At 38.0% G+C, this 24,047-nt stretch overlaps 2 protein-coding genes across 2 annotated transcripts in view; both read left to right on the top strand.

Moving 5' to 3' along the window:
• Positions 1–24,047, top strand: part of LOC135480210 (dipeptidyl peptidase 2-like) — a 79,517-nt gene that overhangs the window by 32,512 nt on the left and 22,958 nt on the right. The window lies entirely within an intron of this gene.
• LOC135480279 (histamine H2 receptor-like) lies at positions 19,248–20,955 on the top strand. Its single transcript, XM_064760076.1, has one exon. It carries the CDS (start codon positions 19,248–19,250, stop codon positions 20,193–20,195), a length of 948 nt encoding a protein of 315 aa, XP_064616146.1. The 3' UTR covers positions 20,196–20,955.

The raw sequence follows: 24,047 nt of genomic DNA, 5'->3' as shown, positions 1-24,047 counted from the left end.
AGGGATTAGATATATGATATAATATAAGATTTTATCACTTATGTACATGGACATGCATTTTGAGGTCCCTATAATGTGGTGTTGCAGAGTTTTAAATCCCAAGGGGCTATAACTTTGATCAAGTTTGACCTAAAAAGGGCAACGCTTTTTTGGCAATATTTAGTAGGGCAGCGTCCAGGTCTTGTGCATCTGTTTACATTTAAGCATATAATTATTAATTTTGGCATAAACAAGGATCATCTTGAGTAAAATGAGTGAGTGCTTGGGGTTTAACGCCGTACTTAACAATTTTTCAGTCTTATGACGATGAAGGAATCCTTAGAGTGCATGTAATGTACCTGCTTGTTGCAGGACGGTTTTCCACGGCGATTTTATCTAGTGCTACTTTACTGAGACGCCTTATCCAAGGCAAGTAAGGCGCCCCGCCTGATCCATTATACTGATATGGGTCAACCAGCTGTTGCTCTATCCCCTTCATGTTGACGCCAAGAGAGGAAGTTACAACTTCCTCTTTTAAGGTCTTAGGTATGACTCAACCCAGGATTGACCCTGGATGTACTGCCTCCCGAAGCAGATGCTCTACCAACTGTGCTATCGGCGCCAGTCTAATCACAAAGATTATACGATAATGCTAGTATGTTAAACATTGTAACCTTACAATCAAACCGAGACATCGTGGCCCATGTTGTTCAGACTAATTAATACCAGATTTAACATTATGCCAAATCTTCACTTTTGCACCGTGCCCAAAAATAAGGTCAATGTGAACTAAATCTTCCCCTGGTCCATTTGGTCACTGTACAGCTGTATTGGTTGCTGGGGTTTGTTACAATCATAAATACGTAATATGACTTAATACTGCTATTACCTTATACACTTCTGAACAACTGGGTCCTACATATATATGACTTAATTAATACTCCTGTAGTAGTAAAAATTTTGGGCAGCAAATGAATAAAGCTTTGAAAACCAGATATATGTATAGAAGGAAACTATAGTTACTAGTGTATGGCAAGAACAAAGCTGTAGAGTTCACCATGTTCTCTTTTTAATTCATATATATTTATTTATTGGTTTGTTTATTTATTTGAGAAGATAATCACAGCATATGAAGTTATATGGTTTAATTCCTGCTTTGGACAGGGATTTTGTATGTTCCCCACAAACTTACTTTTTGTGAAGCCTTGGTCACATTAAGCAGTTGACGACGTTTATTTGGTAGTTTATACAGTCTACCATTTTTTGTTTAAAGACCACTTGTCTCACACTGATTATCGGACTCAATAGCACAGTTGGTATAGCTTTGGAGGTGGTAGATCCAGGATCAATCCTGGGTTGGTTCACACTTAAGACCTTAAAAAAGAGGAAGTTGTAACTTCCTCCCGTGGTGTTCAGCATTAAGGGGATAGTGCAAAGACTGGTTGGCCCGTATCAGTATAATAGCTTGGGCGGGGAAGTCGTTTCAGTGAAGCAGCACTAGATAAAAGAGCGGTGGAAACCCGTCCTGCAACATGGAGGCACATTATAAACATGCACTCTAAGGATTTCTTCGTCGTCATATGACTGAAAAACTGTTAAGTACAATGTTAAACCCCAAGCACTCTCTCACTCACTCTCATGCTGACATGGTGTGCTTGCATATCTACATGTCGACCCTACACCTTTTGGTTTCCTCCATCCATAAACCTGAATTCCTTTCTTAACTCTCCCGAAAAAGAAAAGCAAATGTGGCACATATTGTGATGACACCAGATGCTGTGATAAACAGCCACTTGTCAAAAACACCTTTCTAAGATCAATAGCTCTCAAAATCAGGAGGGAATCACGAAAGTGACCAACTTATGAAAGCTTGAGCTGGATTTGAACTCACAGCGACCGCATTGGTCAGATACTTCTAGGTCAATGCGATGCACTGACACGCTAACCACCTCGGTTACAGAGCCCTCTCCACCACCACCTTCCATTGTGTGTAGTCTGACAGGTTCTGCTTGATTACTTCATGACAGCCATCTGCCTCATTTCGCAGGGAACTAGGATAATGTGTTCTGGCGGTTTGTGGGGGTGGCGGTTTGTGGGATAGAGCATAGGCTTGATGAAGATCACATCCTGACGAGTCTAATAGCTATTTGATGACAACGCGATGTTAATGAGTATTGATACCTTGGGTGATGATGCAAGAAATAAGGTTTGCGAAGGTGATACCTGGGTGGAAACCGATGTGATGATAGACAAGGCAGGGCTGATCTTAGTTTTGGTTGTGGATATTTGTATTAATGGTAGAGTATTGATGGACTGATGATACAAATACTATATGTAAAAACCTTAATTCTGGCTTACGTTTTATTTTTGATCTTGAATCGAAAATGAAACGATTTCTGATGTCATTAATTAGCAAACTTCTTCGTATTGGAATAATTATGATATCATTGGTGTCATCAATAAAGTCAACAGGTGTTCCAACCTGAAGATTTTTCAGTGTCTAATATACATGTATGGGAATGTGTCGCCATTCTTTTTTTATGTTAAAAAACTAAAGTGTTCCCTAATGTTGATTAGTTTTAGTTTGGTTTGATGAAGATGAATTTGTGTGTTTGTTTTGACTTTATAATTATAATGTGAATGTAGATTACTTCTTTGGTTTAAGGTTGTGGGAATCTCTTATTTGGATTGAGGGATCATATTGGTGTAGATTGCTTATTTGAATTGGCATGATGCAGAAGACTTCACTACTTGGTTTGGCCTATACATGGAGGCGACCATGTATTTTGTTTGGCCTGTTACTAATCACTGCAAGTATATGGCATGCCCCAATGTGAATGATTCATTTGGTTTGACCTGCTGTAGAGATGACTACCTGGTTTGGCCTGAGATAGGGACAATACAGTGTATCAGTTTGAACCTGGTGTAGAGGACTTATTTGGTTTGATCTGATGTAGAGTTGACTAATTGGTTTGGCCTGAGATAGGGACAGTACAGTGTATCAGTTTGAACCTAGTGTAGAGAACTTACTTGGTTTGGCCTGAGATGGAGACAGTACAGTGTATCAGTTTGAACCTGGTGTAGAGGACTTATTTGGTGTGGCGTTACAGAGATTGAGGCTTCATGGCCCTGGGGCGTCCGCGCTGTATGGCAGCCAGGCGTATAATGGACATGATCAAAACAGATCCATTACCTAATTTTTCTTCGACCGGCTTGTACCACCAAGCAGGCTGAGTCATTTACCTAGCTGTGTCTGTTCTGTAATGTGGATATATGTGTAGTCATGATATGGGCTATTTAGGTGAATTTGACAAGCCTTATATATAAATTATTACAGCTGTCATTGGTAGATATATGTACATTTCATGGTGAATTCTGATTTGTGATGAAGCATGTGAAAACCTTTACACATTTACATGTACTATTGGACGTGCATACAAGTTCACAGTGCTGGACAATGTTTTAAACTGTACAGTTTGAATTGCTTCAAGCTTTAAGTTTTCAGTAAAAACCCCCTTAATTGTCAAATTGAATGGAGTGAAATTTCCTTGCAGATATAATTACTAACCTCCATTCATCAGTGGTATGCGGATTGGCTGAAAAATGCTCGGAGGTAATTAAAAAAATATCTACTTAAGTATGCATTATACTTCAATGGCAAAGTTGAAAAATGTGCCATTGTATTGTCAGCTATGTTTTGTTTTTGTCATCATCATGGACATCTGCTCCCAACATTTCATAACATTTTCTCTTCTGTGTCAAATAGCTTGTCAGATTACCAGTAGATAATATGTCCGAATTCAACTGTGTGGTTTATGGTAACATGAACAGGTCTGTCGCAATTGTGGTTTATGGTAACTTGAAGAGGTCTGTCGCAGTTGTGGTTTATGGTAACTTGAAGAGGTCTGTCGCAATTGTGGTTTATGGTAACTTGAAGAGGTCTGTCGCAGTTGTGGTTTATGGTAACATGAACAGGTCTGTCGCAATTGTGGTTTATGGTAACATGGAGAGGTCTGTCGCAATTGTGGTTTATGGTAACTTGAAGAGGTTTGTCGCAGTTGTGGTTTATGGTAACATGAACAGGTCTGTCGCAATTGTGGTTTATGGTAACTTGAAGAGGTCTGTCGCAGTTGTGGTTTATGGTAACATGAACAGGTCTGTCGCAATTGTGGTTTATGGTAACTTGAAGAGGTCTGTCGCAGTTGTGGCTTATGGTAACATGAACAGGTCTGTCGCAATTGTGGTTTATGGTAACTTGAAGAGGTCTGTCGCAGTTGTGGCTTATGGTAACATGAACAGGTCTGTCGCAATTGTGGTTTATGGTAACTTGAAGAGGTCTGTCGCAGTTGTGGATTATGGTAACATGAACAGGTCTGTCTCAATTGTGGTTTATGGTAACTTGAAGAGGTCTGTCGCAGTTGTGGTTTATGGTAACATGAACAGGTCTGTCGCAATTGTGGTTTATGGTAACTTGAAGAGGTCTGTCGCAGTTGTGGTTTATGGTAACATGAACAGGTCTGTCTCAGTTGTGGTTTATGGTAACTTGAAGAGGTCTGTCGCAGTTGTGGTTTATGGTAACATGAACAGGTCTGTCGCAATTGTGGTTTATGGTAACTTGAAGAGGTCTGTCGCAGTTGTGGTTTATGGTAACATGAACAGGTCTGTCGCAATTGTGGTTTATGGTAACTTGAAGAGGTCTGTCGCAGTTGTGGTTTATGGTAACATGAACAGGTCTGTTGCAGTTGTGGTTTATGGTAACATAAACAGGTCTGTCGCAGTTGTGGTTTATGGTAACATGAACAGGTCTGTCGCAGTTGTGGTTTATGGCAACAAACCAGGAACATTAAAGCACTCAAAGATAACATCACACAAGAAATTGAAAACATAGGAGAGAATAACTCTATGCTTCGAAATGTCCAAAGATCATGTGCCTCTCAAGTAAGAAAGTGTTTGGAGGAATGTGGAAGTTGGTTCGAACACTTATTGTAAACAGCAAATTGTTATGTATTGAATTGCCTGTGGGTCCAGACTTTTGCTTCACCCTGTATAATGTGTTTTCTTTTGGCGGAATCCATGACGCCCAAGTGCTACTGCCGCTGAAGACTCCAGACATCACACCCCACCCAGTCACATAATACCATTTGACATTCACTGACCAACCAGCCCTGTTACCTTATTCTAACCTCTCATTGCCAGGGGAGGCAGCAACAAGTGCCATGTAGATATGTCAAATATAGCCTGTGACATAATGTTGAATAACATACCAAATAATGTGTCATGTTCCAGATAACATGTGTCGAATAACATGTGCCCTATAACAGTGTCATCTAACATGTGTCAAATGACATGCCAGATGATGTGTCAAATGAGATGCCAAATGATATGTCAAGTGTCATGTATCCAATGATGTATCAAATGACATGTCTGATGATGTGTCAAATGGCGTGTGTTAGATGATAAATGATGTGTCAGATGATGTGTCAGATGATGTGTCAAATGACATGTCAGATGATGTGTCAGATAATGTGTCAGATAATGTGTCAGATAACATGTGTCAGATTATGTGTCATATCATTCTGGCAAAGGAATAAGGCAAAAGTGATAATAGTTATTTTCTTATTTTCATTGGTGTGTCTGGTATTCTGTATGTAATATAGTTTTGTAGAAAGTTTTAGTGGTGATGATGACTGAAGTGGTACCTTAATTCTTCAACCTTTTCAGACACCTCAGTGACCAATATTTTGAAACATTTTGAGAGAACTATGGAGTATAGAGAAATAAATCAGCACAGTTTTCTGAAACTTTCGTCTTTAGTGACACAAACAAATTATTTTTGATGTTATTTTCATAATAAATTTATCTGAAAAAAGTGTTTTAGTGCTTTAAAAGATTGAAGAATCAGAGTATATTTGATTTGTACCTAACACTGGATGATCCTAATGGCCTGATGATCATCACTAGACAGCCGACAAGGTGACGTGAATATTTCCCCGGCTCTGCCGGTCATGTTTTTACGACCCATTTAACAACTTGACAGCCATGTCTAATTGCTATATTTTTAAATACTCTATTTTAAAAATCAAAGAATAGTCAGATTACAGATAATATTCATGTGACTGTCCTTTCATTTCAACTGCAGTTAATACAAGCAGTAAGTACAGTGTTGTAATTGATTTGCCTCTGGCTTGTAACTGGTAACTGCCAGTGCAGTTATGTATTAAGACATTGTCATCAATCATTACTGAAGTGTATCTGGCACTATTAAAGCCAGGTGTCCGTTCCAGGGCATTGTACTTAGTTAATGATTCAGTAACGAGAAATAGCAGGAAGTAATTAAGTAACAGTAATAAAATCCATTCTCTTACACACAGTTTTGTTGCATCCTTGGAATGAAGAAACAAATGGGCAAAACTCGGACGCAATCGAGCAATTTTATACCATTTGACATATTATTATTTTATTGCTGATTTTTATCCTGAAATTCAAATTGCCCCTTTAAGATTCCATTAACGGATTAAATTTTCACTTTTCCTTTTAGAAACCAACCATTGCATTAATGCCATCAATAGAACCAGTCTGTGTCCGTTGCTTTTCATTTATTTTTCTCTCCAAAAAGTTCATATTAAGGATAATTCTGCTTAGTGGAAATAGAAGTTCTCACATATAAAGAGATAATTGTTATTTTACTATTACTTGAAATGCATTAAACTATATAAGTATAAGTATCAGTTGTATTTTGACCAAGACACTCGGTCGCCAGGTGTTGTTGTTGTTGTTTTTTTTTTTACCAACTTTTGTATTTGACATGTTAAGTGATGTATTTTCTGAATGCTTGCTATAGTTTTATTTTTATGCCTCCCTTGAGAATGCGATTAAATCTTGAAAAGTACATGGAAGCATTATTTATTTATTAATAATATCACCGCGCTAGCACAGGGTAATGACCCAAGAGCCTCTCACCAATGTTGTCTCTGTGAGTTCAAGTTCAGCTCTTGCTGGCTTCCTCTCCAGCCGCACATGTGAAGGTCTGTCAGCAGCCTGTGGATGGTCATGGATTTCCCCCAGGCTGTGCCCGGTTTCCTCCTGTCTTATTGCTAGCCACAGTCGTATAAATGAAATATTCTTGGGTACGGCGTAAAACACCGATCAAATAATAAATAAATAAATATGTGTACATATGTTATAAACATATAGCCCCACAGCTTCTGGTTTTATTTGTTCTAAGATTAGAGTTCAGTGGAACAAGTGAAACCTTATAACTGCTAAATTATTTCGGCTACCTCTATTCCAGAACGTTGTATTTTGTAATTATATCATCTCATTCTTTCCGCTCATGCAACCAGCTCAGATTAGATGCAATCAGAAACCAGATATGTTGATTTTAGGCACATCATTCTGTATGTTCACATGTTGACTTTTGATTTGTCGCCTGGTTCTGTATTTATCAGAGTTTTATGAGTTTTATAGATAGTGTTTATTTTTGTTGTTATGTGATACACCGGCCATGATGCCACAATACTGGCAGTACTTTATGGTTCTGAAATGGGGAGTACTGTGGAGAAAGTCTAAAAAAAGACCAGAGCAGCATTGTGTGTCAGCTGCTCATGTAGCAATGGCCATGGTTGTATGGTATATAGTGCATTCAAGATTGAACTTTACTGCATGTATATACATGTAGTACTGTGTACCTGTGCAATATGCACCACAAGGTTTCAAACTGGTTCGTACTGTGCAGGAACCTTAATTACTGCTTTGCAGGACTGCATAGTGCTGTAGGAATGAAATTTTTGGTGTATGTGTGTACTAAATAAGGACAAGTCAGGAACAGAATCGTGCGCTTAACTTGTTAACGTGTCAACGTGCATTCATGTTATTTCGTATGAAGTTTTTAGAATTATGATAAGGTTTGCAACTGTTAATTATAAATTCTTATCTATTAACCATGAACTCGTTGTCCTGCTTGGTCAGCTGCCATTAAAGAAAAACCCAGCAGCTTTGCGTTCAAAGCCAGATCGCAAACAAATAGCACCATCTTTGAGCAAATGCTTCTGTCTGCCACTGCCAAACAATTGGTGATGGTAAAACCAGCAGTAAAGTCAGTAATTAAATCAGGAAATAGAAGAGAGAATTCCCTAAGTGACATGCATACAAGTAATGTAGCTTTTGAGTCTCATAATTACCTGACGATATGGTTTGCTTGTAGACATTTGAACTCTGAGGTTCTTTATACATGTGGAGATACATGTTGTCCGTGAAGCATGTTCTGAATGGTCCTAGCTCTAACAGCAATTTATGGGGAAACTTGGAAGAACTGAGTTGAATAATGTATGAAATCAGTATTGTTGCCCTGAAGAAATCAGAAAAATCAATAAAATGACATTTGATTCATTAATACATGTACATACGTCAGCTGGTCTCTTGCCACTTGATCATTTGCAGTATGTACACCCTGAAAACAACTCTAGCTTCTGCAACTTTATTGGTATAAACTGAAGTGGTGGTGAAGATTCGATCATTGCAGTATGCACAAACTAAACACAGTTGTATCCTGGTGCTTCTTCATGCACACCATTCACTACTACACCACTATCATCTTATGTAACATGTACATGCCAATGCAGTCGCTATGAGTTCAAGTCCAGCTCATTCTGGCTTCCTCTCCGGCTGTAAGTGGGAAGGTCTTCCAGTGACCTACGGATGACCAACAGTCAAATAAATAAATAAATACATGTATATGTAAATGACTGAAGCACTAGTCACATGGTTTCCAAATGCACTCCAGGATATCCGTTGTCATCAACATGGCACTACAGTGAGCCAGTACTATAAATAAAGGCTATCCGCAAAGAGACAAGGTCATATGTAATATGTAAAACATGTGAACTTTAATCCTCTAAAAAGTCATTAGTTGATGTTTTATTTTACTTATGATTCTAGCTAGGCCAACTGGGCATCTACAAGCCAATTGCACTTGTTGCCACCTCGATTGGCACTTAGCACTGAAAGGTTGGAGGAAACATGGAGATATACATGGGAGGAGGAACAACTCGCCCGGTCAGCCAGACCTACCCACTGTTCCTTTCTACTCTGAATGAACCCTCCCGTAGCCAGGCACCCTTTGAAGTCTTGTGTACAGGGCATTTATGAGCGAGACTTGGGGTGAACTGCCTCGAAAGGGACCCCCATCATGTACACTTACTTTAGGAAGTCAAAAGCGTCAACTCCAAATTCTGTGCACAACAAAGATGTAGTAAGGTCACATTCGTGCGTCTAAGTGAGCATTTTGATCACATCTATACGACTATAGCATGGAAAGATATAGTATGTAAAGGACAGCAATATTTATTGAGTTATGGGGAATATTTTTTATTTTTTAACTATTTTCCGGCGTACATAGTGCGATAAAATTGTGTTTTGCAGGTGGCATTAGTTTGTGCCATTTACCTGGTGCAGGTGCATTAGGGGCCCTGGAGCTCAATCTTTTTAAAAGGATGATGGAAATTTGAGAAACTTGCCACATTTGAAACACACGAGCCATTTTCAAAAATATCCAAAACTGGTCATGTTTGAGTTCCATAAACTGACATTTCCACACAACTGCATGTAACGATCGATAGTTTAGAAAAATAAGATCAGGGAAACACTTAACTGAATGTACACATCTGGAAATTTAGGGCCCCATAAGCAATTTGAGTTTGATTTTTGTGAACACTACATTCCTATACTTCTCGAAAAGCACTGCTATCAACGTAGGTGCGCATGCGCAGTCCCCAATGATTTTAAAAAATATAACTCACTGAAGATTACCTACAGTGATTATACGCTTCTGCTGAACGTTTATTAACTTCCTGCTAATATTTGTCTCTATGACCCCGTGAGCCAATGTTTTCGGAGAAATTTGCAAGAGCAGCTTTCTGCAGTGTATCATCGTGGTAGGGGGTAATAAATTTTGGTGCATTGAAATGGAATATAGTCAAATCCACTTTCCATTGGGCTGAAATGTCATCCTCGTTTAAATCTCCACAGTTATAATATATATATATGTATGTATGTATGTATGTATATATATATATATATATGTATATATATATATATATATATATATATATATATATATATATATATATATATATATATATATATATGTTGCTTTATGATTATTTAAAAATTCTAAATTATGGTGATATCTGAAAATGGAAATTCCAATCATCTCCACACAAGTAACTGGATCGGCTATATTTTATCCAGATTTTATAAGGAGTTTCCACGTGAAATGGTTGAAGGCAAAGATATGTATTCCAAATTATATTAAGAGATACAGAAAAATAAGACAAAACTGCTATAATTTTGTCATAAATGATGGTGAAACAGACAGAAATGTGAAAATGATTTGTATGTCATGATGAAACGATGCATCACATTTCAACTCACTGCATTGAAGCACTGTGGGGAAAAAAAATGTCCGGAAACTTATTCCTGTCCATTACCAGAAGCTAGGGAACTAATGAAGCAATGAAGTTATTAAATCAATAAAAAATCTTATAAAACACCTTTCTAGCGTTTGGACAAAAGTAAGCCAAGTACCTCTCGCATTGACGATAGGTTTGTTTGTATTTGTATATATAGTATCTTCATTTGCTTGGCAAGTATGTTAAAATGTAACTAATCGGAAATTTTTATCTTTATAAGGCATACAAACCATGCATGCGCGATCATTACTATTCAACTAGCGATAGCATATTTTTGTTTATAATATTATTTACTTTCAAACATGATTTTCCCAAGGAAATTGGCAAAGTGGTTTGACATCCATTCTGTTGTTCTGTATTTATTATTCGCTGCCTGAACAGGAGGCTTTGTTGTGAGCAAGTGACGCACGACTGGGTGCATTCTGAGTACCTTTTACCCAGGTGTCAAAACCTGCTATAGTCTTGAGAGCGCATGCGTGAAGTCCTGCCACATGGTAGACAGGCTAATCCCCTATTAAAACAAAGTCCAAGTCATATATTGAACTCTTTGAAGAGTCCAATTTGTTCCTCCTTCTATATATATATATATATATATATATATATATATATATATATATATATATATATATATATATATATATATATATATATACCCACATGCAGGAAGGAAACAGGATTGGTTGGCCTGGTAGAGCGTAATGGGTGGTGTGTCCTGTTTGGTGTCTTTGGCATGATATTTCAGTGGCAGCAGCACTTTAGCAGCTTGGACGCTCTGCCACGAGAAGACAATTCATGTACACAACCCTAATGACTTATTGTCGTCCTAAAATAATGACTGAAAAATTGTTGAATACAGCATTTAAAGCCAAGCATACATACATAGGGGCAAATTGACTTTAGGTTATGTCACACATTATCATGAAGCCTAAAGAGTCTTTTAATACATCTATTATTCATTCAGTTACATCGATTTGTAGACGACCATGCATTATTCATACATATATGCATAATGCATACATATGCATATGCTGAGAATTCAAACGGAGATATCGAAACCTTGCTCGAAAAGATAGGGATTAGAATGAAGCATGGACATCGTTAAAAGCTGCCGTGTTCAAAATTTATTTGTAAGCCAGTGTTTCCTATGCATTTCTGTGAAAATGGAGATGGGTCAGTTGATATTCAGTTATTGGTGGTAGATAATATTAAAATCTTTCTTAATGATCAGAATGTTTCTGCTGTTCTTAACTTGGTTTAAGTGAACACTTGTATCGGTTAAATAGTTTTAATGAATTGTGGAAATCAACAAAGCACAAAAGATTGCACATGTACCCTGAGGTATTTGGTAAATTCTGTGCGTAGATCTACATGGGGCCATATTGCCATATACTCCTTTTCTACCTTTCGTTAACATTCATAAGGCTGTAATGCCATATAAACCATACTGGACCTTGTTGCTCTGGAATATGTAGGTATGGCCATGCCATTTGATTGCCATGCCATTTGATTGCCATGCCATTTGACTGCCATGCCATTTGACTGCCATGCCATTTGACTGCCATGACATGTTTGAAGTCAGGATCAGTGTCTTTGCCATTACTGACCTGGAACGTTGATTTTGGTTGAGGGTTAGTATGCAAATATCTGTTTTGCGGCCTGGAGTCCTATTTTTTCTATCTCTCTCATTATGATAACTCATCAGATTAGGTTGTTTAAAAGTCACGGCAGATTAATTTATTTATTTATTCATTTATTTAGTTGGTGTTTTAGCTCCTTCTGAAGAATATTCACTGATACAATGGCACACAGCATTATGCAGGAGAGAGGAAACCAAACACTGAGCCCAGTGGGTCATCTCGAACAATCCCTGACAACCTCTTGGCCAGACCTAGTTGTTCTTCTGTGTATACTGTTTGTTTGTTTGTTTTTATTCATTTATCTATTTATTTTTTTATTTTTTGTTTTGATTATTGCACTTAGATGTATGTAAAAGGATGCTGGAAACCAGGATGCCTGGGATAATGAAAGCCCTGCACACCCTTTGTCTAGCTAACACCCAATAAAAACCCTCAGAACTTCAATCCACAACCTTAGTTAAGCCAAAAATGGATTTGAGCTTGTAGCCATACTGCTAGGGGTACGTGTGCTCTACTAATTTTTAACCATACATGAACATTTGGAATAAAACGCTGACTGAGGTAAATTAATTGTCAAGAGGCCGGATTTCCCTTGTAATATATATGTGCAACCATTTGTCAATTATCACATTTGTCGTGACTGTGCTACTGTAATTCTTCAACCTTTTCGCATGTCGGCAAGGTGTTTAGTCAAGCATGTTCTGTGGGCATTATTCAGTGTTGGCAGATAAAATCATACTTTTTGTGAAACCCTGAATCTGGCTAATCTAACCGATGTAGATTTGTCTCCAAAATCAAATTAAATATGTGCAGAGGTTGTACTGAACATTGCTCTTTCATATGCAAAAAGGTTGAGGTATAAGGGTAGTTGTAGGGTCTCCATAGTTTAGTACTCTATACTGCAATGTACATGTTATGGTACCTTACCAAAGCTTTGGCCAAATAGCCAAGCCAGTTATTGCAAGCCAATTAACGCTTCCACCCCCCCCCCCCCCACCCCTACTGCTTGTATGTGTAGTTATTAAAGCTTGCAAACACATACATGGATTTTGTTGCATAATATGATACAACAGCTTAAGGCATGTGACACAGAGCAGGACTTGTTCCCAGTAAACATGGTTAAACCTTTGTCGTGTTTGCGTCTAGATCCAGCATAGCCAAATAATCCCCAATATTAATACCTTACCCCATCCCCTCAAACCCCCCCCCCCCCCCACAGTTTGCATGTGTGGTTAGTCTTGTAAACACAGTTAATGCCAAGTTTCTTGTTACCTTGATTTCCAGAAGGTCCAAAGTGAGCAGCTATTTGTCTACTCTATTATAAGCCCCATGAGCTCAGGTGTTTTGTATTTTTCTCAGGTGAAGTGCTTTGTCTATTTCAGTGTTAAATAATGAAGACCAGGTGCATGTGATGGACATGTGTAATGTTGTTGACTGGATTACTTAACTCACAGACTGTAATTACGGAAGAATGCAGGGATTAGTTTGTGAAAAAATCATATGAAGTTACAGGTGCGGTAAATGACTGAGAAAGTCGGCAAAGCCTCTATTCCCAAATGCATGTTTTATCACGGATAGCTTCTCGGCTATGAACTAGACCTTACCCAATATTAAAAATTCACAGCCGATTTTTTTGGCTAACAATTTCCTCTCCTGCTGTTGAACCTTATAGCGCTTCAACGGGTATTTGCAACCCATATCCGAAGATCGAAATACCTGTGAAGTGTTTTCACCCGTATCCATTTGGATACCAGTAAAATAGAGTTGCCATTTTTGGGGGGGAATGGTATATTTTACTGAACTGATGTTCAGTGTCCGTGTGTTTCCATAGGGAGTCGAGATTTCAAATTAATTACTCATTTAGTGAGATAATCATTGGAAGATGCTCAAGGAAATTTTGTAAACATCGCAGCTGTCAGCGTCTTTCAACGACAGAGTAGAATTCTTCTTGTTTCAATTCATTTCGACCTGATATACAGTTAAAACAGACCTAATCTTGAGAATTGTGTGACTCTGGTTATGAGTGGCGCAAAATGTGTGCAAACACTGACAAAACTTGGACAGGCCTGTACCTCCAAGAACAAGTCACCCAAGCGATAGCTGTGGTTTTACGCGTGGCCCACAGACGTAAATCCCCTAGTCTATTTTTTTGTGAATTAAATTAATTCAGTCATGGAATGGTATAATCACAGTGACAAATTGAGACCTTACGCCCTAATATCCGCTGAAACATGATCACAATGGAAGATTTTTGTTCTAAACCTACGTTATCATGGAATCCCCAACAAAGCCCCTTTTTCTGTTGACATCCACAATTGTGTCACTCTCATTTCACATGTATCAGAAAAAAACCCTACCTGCCTACCCTCTTTTGTTATAAAGGGCTTGTAACATCAGTCAAACAATATTTTAATTTTGACCTTAAGGTAGGCAGAGATGTTCATTGTAACTTATTAATGTGCCTTTTGGCCATTTTGGATCTATCAATATAAAAATTAGTACGATCTGTGTTATCTTGATGGTATACCCTACTTCTTCAACTTTTCAACAGTCTCTCTGCAACCGATATTTTGAAACACTCTAAGAGAACCGTGGGGTTTCATAATAATTGTTTGCCTAAATTCCACTGGAAAAAGTGCCTCAGTGGTTGAAAATTTTAAGATTTACAGTAACTCACCTTGATTTGTACCGTGAATTGGCAATACTTTCCTTCAGGGATGTTTTATACACCTTACTACCCTCTTTCCTCAACTTTTTCACATGTGAAACAGCAACTTTTAGTGTAATTTATACTCCTTTTTTATTGGCCAATTTCAGGGCTTCATCAAAAGTGTAATTTTATCAGTTGAATAAACTTGTGAAGAGATTGAAGAATTACAGTAGTTGGAATAGAGGCGAGTTGCTCCACATTCAGGTTCTCTCATGCAGGATATCTAATTACACAGGACTGAGGAGTTCTGTCGTTTAACTGATTTTTTTTCTTAAATTTCCTTGGATGTTGAGTAGAAGTTAAGCGTTTATGCCACAACAATTAATGACATGGGAATCACAGGGTAATATCGATCAATATAAATCAAATGCTGAAAGAAAGCAATTGCATTATTCAAGCTCTTGTTCTTTTCTTTTTTACGCAGCTAGATAGATTTAAGGGTTTTATGCTCCAGGATGCCCTGGATGACTATAGCTGTTAAATTTTTCACAACCCTTGCAACTCTGAATTCAGCTAACTCGTTTAATGATGCGTATGACTTCAGTGTGTGGCTGAACCACACTGAATATTGCCAGTTTTTGCTGTTTTATTTTTGTTGTTACGGGAATTCAGTGATACTTTGGCGTCCATCCTAGTTTACATGTTTAGTATCAGAATAAATGTTGCAGCATTTCATGCAGTTTTCTACATCATATGGTGTAAAAATATTATGGATTTCAATATTTAACTGACGTTCGGGTTATTTTCGGTGGTTTTTATAAAAATGTATGTCTGTTTTTTTTGTTTTTTTGTTTTTTTAGGTCTTCTCATTATCATATACCCAAAACCATTCACTTTTCTCCCCACAATGTGGCTGAAATATTGCTGATGTGGCTTGAAGATGTGATCATTCATTCTAGAGTTTCAAGAGCATTAATTGTGTTTTTTGTGCCTTTACTCAAGTGTTGATTACATGGTAATAACCTGTCATAGTAATTAATATTAACCAGATAATAATAATTTATTTATTATTTATTTGATTGGTGTTTTACGCCGTACTCAAGAATATTTCATTTATACATCGGCGGCCAGCATTATGGTGGGTGGAAACTGGGCCGAACCCAGGGAAAACCCACGACCTTCCGCAGGTTGGTGGTAGACCTTCCCACTTACGGCTGGAGAGGAAGCCAGCATGCCAGATGATAACAAGCTGCCTAGCAATTAAGAAATGATAACACTAGACAAAATGTACCGAAATATATGTATCGATAAAGAATCACATTTTAAGTTCAAAAAACATCATTTTTATTTTTTGTAATGTAGGATAACCAAGATGTTGTTGTTCAAAGTTTTTTTACCACCCGAAAGGGCATCTGTTCATAGTTCACCATTTTGCCATGTAGACCGAAGTAGTGTTAAATTAGCATATTTTCCATCACGAGACAGTCGTGATATACTTCAAAGTCATTTTTAATCAGAAGGTGGTAGGCGAATATGTCACCCAGGAGGCCACAATGCATGGCCTTTGGTTGTAATGAGAAGGTGGTAGTGGAATATGTCTGGTGTTATTCCCCAAGGTCTCAACCAGGAGGCCACAATGCATGGCCTTTGGTTGTAATGAGAAAGGTGGTAGTGGAATACGTCTGGCATTGTTCCCCAAGATCTCAACCAGGAGGCCACAATGCGTGGCCTTTGGTTGTAATGAGAAGGTGGTAGTGGAATACGTCTGGCATTGTTCCACAAGGTCTCAACCAGGAGGCCACAATGCATGGCCTTTGGTTGTAATGAGAAAGGTTGTAGTGGAATATGTCTGGCATTGTTCCCCAAGATCTCAACCAGGAGGCCACAATGCGTGGCCTTTGGTTGTAATGAGAAGGTGGTAGTGGAATACATTTGGTGTTATTCCCCAAGGCCTCAACCAGGAGGCCACAATGCGTGGCCTTTGGTTGTAATGAGAAAGGTGGTAGTGGAATACATTCGGTGTTATTCCCCAAGGTCGTAACCAGGAGGCCACAATGAGTGGCTTTTGGTTGCAATGATAAACTGGGATCTATTTGTACATTTAAGCGAGAGAAGCATTGAAGCTTCCATCTTCTCTAGTATGTTTAATAACACATATGGAGAGACACAGTATTTATTTATTTATTTGATTGTTGTTTAACAACATACTAGGCATGCAGTACTGCATGCACACAGCTTATGAACGACATAGAAATTCAATTCAGCAACAGCAGAAGTTGTGGGTTATTTAAAACCGCCGCAAATTGTTACTTAAGCTGTGCAAAGTAGATATGAAACGATGTATCTCAGGAAGTGAAATATGAATTAAACATGAATTTTGTTAAAAGGTGAAAACAAGCTTTTGTATTCAGAATTTAAAAGGTATCAGATTGCAGCTAATTTTTTGCTGGTGTAAAATTATCAGTTCTTTCTTCATTTGACTAGATCTCTAGAGTGTCAAGTCGAAATGCATTTGCAGATTTAAAATGTCACTTATGAAAAATTATATGCATAATTTAGACATTGTAACGCAGGATTTATCTCACCATTTCTTTGCAGGAATGTGAAAGACCTGTTATTGCGCGGGAATTAACACTTTGCTGTGCTGTAAACATCTGAGCCTGGCCTTAAGAAAAGTGGATCCCCTCATCAGTTTCACTAACAGGCAAGGAAAACCAATCTCTCGGGAATATATTAAAACGAAGGCCTGTCTCATTTCTCGGAGAACTCAATCTGTAACTGGCCATTTTTTCCAAGAACCTATAAAAAGAATTTAGGCCGAGTTTTCCACTATAAAATGAAACCGGTTTGCCGGAACGAACGGCCAGCAAAATGTGAGGTCGTCTCTTGGCTGCCGTTAATGTCATAAATGGAAGTATTGACACAGAGACTGGTGCTAACGTTGGATTAAGGCCCGGGACCTACCCCCCAGGGAACAAGCTTAAAAGCTGGAGAAATTGACGACTTCAGGACACCCGTCTGGAGTCACTGGACTGCCTTGTATAAATGTAGTTGACCAGTTGGCTGCAAGCTCTACACAGCTGGAAACAGTGAGATGGGTTTAGACTTGAGATTTTGGATTGGAAGTATATGTACGTGTATATAGCAGTTCATGCTGTTCCCAGATTCTACATTTTACAGCCAGATAGGAAGTTTAATGTGAACAGTAACAGTCATCGGGCCCAGATTCCGCATTTCACGGGCAGATAGGAAGTGTAATGTGAACAGTAGAAGTCAACAGGCCAAGATTCTTGAGTCTATTACCAAAGAGCAGTACAGAACTAGCAGTGACAGTCAACAGGCCAAGATTCTTGAGTTTATTACCAAAGAGCAGTTCAGAACTAGCAGTGACAGTCAACGGGCCAAGACTCTAGAGTTTATTACCAAATAGCAGTTTGATCCAGCAGTACAATCAACGGGCCAAGGTTCTTGAGTTTATTACCAAATAGCAGTTTGATACAGCAGTACAATCAACGGGCCAAGGTTCTTGAGTTTATTACCAAATAGCAGTTTGATACAGCAGTACAATCAACGGGCCAAGGTTCTTGAGTTTATTACCAAATAGCAGTTTGATACAGCAGTACAATCAACGGGCCAAGGTTCTTCTGTTCAGCGTTAAGTAATGGAGCTGCAACACGACCCAGGAAATGGATTATTAATGGATTAATGGATTATTGGAATATTTTGTCTAAATATCTTTACTGATTTAATGGACATCTTGTTGTAACTATATACAAAAGTCACCTGGTGAAAGTTACCTGTGCCCAAACCCACACTTACTTGTAAGAACATGTGTGCTTTGTGAGGTTTTGTGGTGTAGAAGTGAGGTTCTAAACTGTCGAATTTACACATATCAGATATTTTTCAAGGAAAAAGATATAGGGGCTGAGACGGGAAATACAAAAGTGAAACAGAAAACAGGCTTTATTTGACATGGATATGAGTGAAAAATGTTCAATCAAAATGTGAACTAACAGTGGGAAGGCATTTGATTTTAGATCAGTTTTTGTCCTGTTGACAGTGTGAGAGGTAAATATCTCCCATGAACTGTATCATTATTTATTTTCTTTTATTTCATTTTTATTTTTTTGTTATTTTTTTGTTTGGTGAAATGTTGAGACAATTTGTACGGCCAAGGAGATATCAGACAGCCATTTCAGGACTGTGAAGTGTTCCGGATTTGAGACACGTGATTAGAGAGGATGAAAAATTGTTTATGGATGTGTACATGTAAAAATCCATAGGAAGTGTGATACCCGTTGTGGAAAAAAAGATGCTGTTGTAATGCCATTTAATGGGGTACACATGTCCAAAACTGTAAACTGGAATCAAGCTGGCGGTAGTTCAAGACCTGGTGGAGGCTGCGTAGGCACGCACGTATTTTACCAAGTGATTCTCGAACTCGGAGGTTTTTAGGTATCAAAGGTTTTCTTGAAGAACTCTGCGTGACTGTTACATCATATTCTGATCGCCATGTCGATCCATTTCACCTTTGAGACATTCATCATATGTCTGGAAACCCTTCTGATTTTGACATTCAATGTCCTTATGCTGTTTGTGGTTGGCTGGACGGATGCTTTCAAGAATATCAACAAGTACTTCTTCACATCTGTAGTGTTCTCGGACTTGTTGATTGGGTTGGTGATAACGCCATTCGCTATATTCTCATCTCTCTACGGCAAATGGGTGTACAAGGACGAAACATTCTGTAACACGCAGGCCTATCTTGCGGCCATGTGCTGGATTGTCTCCCTTTATTCGATGATGTGGATTAATGTAGACCATTACTTCGCAATTCGTAAGCCTGAACGCCACGAGACCCTGATGTCGCCTGTGCGCAGTGCATGCTGGGTAGCATTAGTCTGGGTTGCGGCCCTCAGCTTCTGTGGTCCACCTCTTTTTGCTCTGAACGAACGAACATACTTTGTGAAGGCAACGTTTCTGTGCGTGTTTGCGTCTCAGTCGAACACAGCATACTTTGTGACGTCAGGATTGTTGATAACTCTTCCAGCGGTGCTCACCCTGGTCGCGACGAATGCTTACCTCTTCACCAAGGCATACAACAAAACCAAACTGGTTTGTGAGAAAGTGTTAGTGGACAAGGCCATGCGGCCGCAGAATTATCGCGTAAACGCACTAAACTCGCTAATCTTCGTCGTGACCTGGATCCCATGGTGCTCAGTTCAGATTCATCAGCATGTCTTCCCTACCCCGAACCTGAGCCCTGTCATGCAGAGGCTACATTTCTACACCCTCTGGGTTGCTATTGGCAACGCCTGGTACAAGTTCATCGTTTACATGATATTCTCTAGAGAATTCATGATCGGTTTGCGTCGTTTTTTCTGCCAGGTTCTCTGTCGCTGTGCTTGTAAGTGCCGTTTGCCATGTCGACAAGGCCCCCCTCCTCCCGTTCCTGTGTGATATCTGATTGGTTTATCTGTGATAACTCTAGCCATTGCCCAGCTTTACGGTGTACATCTTGTTGTTGAGAAAACCTAGTTGTCTCCCCTGTCTTGGAAATTTGGCAGGATGTTGTGCCGTCTGCAAAACTACACTTTGGTGTAAAAAAGTTATGTACCTGTTTTTTTGTTTTGGTTTTTTTTAGTCTTCAGGATGCCAGCCATTTTTACATGATTGTCTGGACTATTTGTCAGATTGACTTTTTTGTTATTAATTCCCAGCGATGAACGTTTTCTTAATACTTAATAAAGTTTCCTTAGGATGTGGGTAGTGCTTGAGCCCAGTGGTTTATTGTGATTGGCTGTTTTAACTGTTCACAATGTCTAATTTATGTCGGAAGAAAGTAGCTGTCCTTGACGACAGATGCCCTTGACCCCATTCTTTCAATCCCATTAGTTTTGCTGTCAAATTGCATGGAATTCTAACATGCGATTCAATAAATTGACATTCAATAAATTATGATGATACCATTGTTGTCAGTCTGTGAAATTTATCACCATATTTATATACAGGCTTGCTGTCTGATATTAACTACATTTAATACATGTCTGTCTGAATATAGACATGTATGTTAACATTGTATACAAATATTATAATACACTATAGATCAATTTATGCCTGTATATGTTACTACCATATTTCAAGGGACTGTACTATTAGCTTACCACAGTTCTTCAACCTTTTATAACTGCCTCAGCAACCAATATTTTGGAACATTCTGAGGGAATAGAGAAATAATTTGTGCAGTTTTGTGAAGCTTGTATCTTTATCCTCATTTTCTTAATAATTGTATGCATAAATTAACCACTAATAAAAGTGCTTTAGTACTTGAAAAGATTAAAGATTTACAGTATATAATAGTTGTAGAAATATTAAGAAAATGAATCCAGAATATTTCACGATTCTGTCAATTTCCATGACATTTCATTGATGATGTAGTGTTCAGTATGTACATGAAGTCAGTCACAGCCCAACTTGCCCGAGGAATCTTGTCAGCCAATCAGTGACAAAGCCCTCCTAGAGACAGACCAATAAAAACCAGTGAATCTTAATGTGGGAACAAAACCTTTCCTTTTGAACAAGGGATAAGTAGGGACAACTATGATATTGTGTTTTAACTGTTTTCATGGAGCTCTGCTTCTACACTTTTGCAGCATCATGCACCTCTGTACAACATCAAGGGGAGATTCAAGTTAGAACTCTTTTATCTCTAAAGGTAGAAAAAGTCCCACTTTATCATGTGACCTAGCTGTCAAAAAAATGTTAATCACAATTCCTTTTCTATGTGAGGTATACTTTTCAAAATGATTTCTCCTGTCTTGATTTTGTTCCCTTTCTCCAACTTTTTTTTCTAACTACAAATTACTGTGATTCTTAAACCTTTTCACATGTTTCCACGTTGTTTATTCAAGCATATTCATGAGGGCATTGTTCTATCTGAACTGATAAAATTATACATTTTGTGAAGCCCTAAACTGGCCAATCCAATCAGTTGTCTCCAACATAAAATTCAAAACGTTCATAAGTTACATGGAAAGTTGCTCTTTTTTGTGCGAAAATTTTGAGGAATTGGAGTATTGAAGGTTGCAGGACTGTTAAGTAATACCCTACAAAAGTATGTCAAGTCATTGATATGGTTTGTAGGATCGTTTTGCACCTCTCATTAATTAGGTCATATGCTGTGAAATAAGTTTAAGGGAATGAGTCATTTTCCCATATTAGCCATCATTTTTAGAGAAATATTCTTCAGTAACTGGTAAAACTCCAATCAACATAAACCCAGCAGTTCATGGCATTTATTGTGCACAAGTCTGTTTACATGTTCTTGAAATTATCTATTTCATAATTGTAAGGAAATGTGTAAATTTTTGTATAAAATGGAAGAATATAGAAATTTCAGTTAAATTTGAAGTGCGCAATGACCTAGGAGCCTCTCACCAATGCAGTGGCTGTGAGTTCAAGTCCAGCTCATGCTGGCTTCATGTCTGGATGTACATGGGAAGGTCTACCAGCAACCTATGGATGGTCGGGGGTTTCTCCCGGGCTCTGGCTGGTTTCCTACCACCATAATGCTGGCGGCCATTGCATAAGTGAAATACTTGTAGTCTTTAGTGCAGTGTAAAATACGAGTCAAATAAATAAATAAATTTGAAGTGTGAATGAGAATTTTGAATCGAGTCAAGTATATCAATTCATTAATTGAGTTGTGAACATGTGAAAAATTATTCAAGTTATTATGCTAATGTGAGTCAGTGGTACGTGTAATTCTCATGGACAAGTCGTAAGTACATTGGTCACATGTTGTTCCATGTAATCATGTAATTTTTTGATATGTTCATCTGTAGATTCTTTGAAACAAAACAATACTTTGACATGTTGATGTTTTTTTAACCAGATGTCATTGCTTAGGGCATGAAATCTTTCTGCATGTAGGTTTTTGATAAAAGTCAAGAAGTTAAATTCGTCATGCATTTTAACTGGCTCAGAGCCCTAAATAATTTAGGAAAGAAATCGAGGTGCAAGCCTGCAATTAACCGGTGTGTTTCAGTTGTTGATGGGCACAATGTAACAGAGATAAATATTTTTATTGGAAAAATTGCTTTTTTGTGCACTAGAAATCAAATCTTAGTGTTTGAGTGGGTTTATGGTGTGTCATGGTCACATTTAGAGCTCAAGGTTGCATTCCCTTATACAATAATTGATTGGGACCAGAAGTAAAATATTCCAATGTTTTTACAATTTTTTCTTACCTGAAAAATATTCAACACTACCTGCTTACTGTGATGTTTTCATTAGGCTATTTTTTCACTTTTAGAGTATATTTTTGTAGTGTACAATGTGTATAAGGTGACCTTCCCCAGTCTGAGATCAGTATTATACATTTATAAATGAGAAGTGTACAGAAACTAGTTCGTTCTTTAGAAAATGGGATTGGTCTGCATCAAAACATTTTTGAAGAACAACAGAGCATCCTGTACATATCATTATTGAACAATATTTGAATTTGTAGATATTTGTTAAAAACAGAGATGGATGCCAAGACCTGTGAAATAACAAGTCCTTTCAGCATGTTCAGACCATGGTTAAAAAATTTCTTGTTGGGCAAAACCTGACCTTAACAAAAAGATGTGGTAATTTCTTGTGGATTTCTCTTCTCATTTTGGCTAATAAAAAGATAAGGATTCAAGGAAATTGACACTGAGAGAAAAAATCCCAGTACGCGTTTTAAGAAGGTCATGTTTGTTTTGGAGGGTCAGTCAGGTTTGACCATCTGAGAATTTTCTTAATGATGGCCTCACTGAGTTTTGAACTCTAACACCACCATGTTATTGGAATGGCTCATCGTGTGATTGGCTCTGTTAAGTGTAAATAAGACAGAGGAATGTGGCTCCAAAAGCTATAGATATACCACACTTTATAGAGTGCTGATACGCTTTCCATTGCATTCCCGGGGATAAGAATTTGAAAACTGTTACAGTTATTGAAAACTGGGACACTTTTGTAGTGACTGTCAACTATATTGTCTTTCATGTGTTTAATAAATGATCTTTTGTGTGGACGTGTTTTGTAAAATATTCTTCTGTAGCAAAAGTATTTATATGAGATTTTTCAAGATAAAGAGTACTTTAATTTGAAAATTAGTTCACAAAAAGTCAGAAACCCCACTTTAAATGTTCATTCAGTGTAGTGATAAAGCATCTAGAATTTTGACATGGCACTAGGCTCCTGTCACTCTCAAGGAAGCTTATTTTACAAATTTAGTAAGCATGTATTATGAAATAGAAGATTGTGCTTTCATTGAGAGAATGGTTA

The sequence above is a fragment of the Liolophura sinensis genome, chromosome 13 (assembly GCF_032854445.1).
Source record: "Liolophura sinensis isolate JHLJ2023 chromosome 13, CUHK_Ljap_v2, whole genome shotgun sequence".
NCBI lineage: Eukaryota > Metazoa > Mollusca > Polyplacophora > Chitonida > Chitonidae > Liolophura > Liolophura sinensis.
The sequence above is the reverse complement of the archived record's forward strand: the minus strand, read 5'-3'. Positions and strand labels throughout refer to the sequence as shown.

Coding starts and splice junctions, on each gene's coding strand:
- LOC135480279 (XM_064760076.1), top strand. CDS start 19,248: ATGTCGATCCATTTCACCTTTGAGACATTCATCATATGTCTGGAAACC.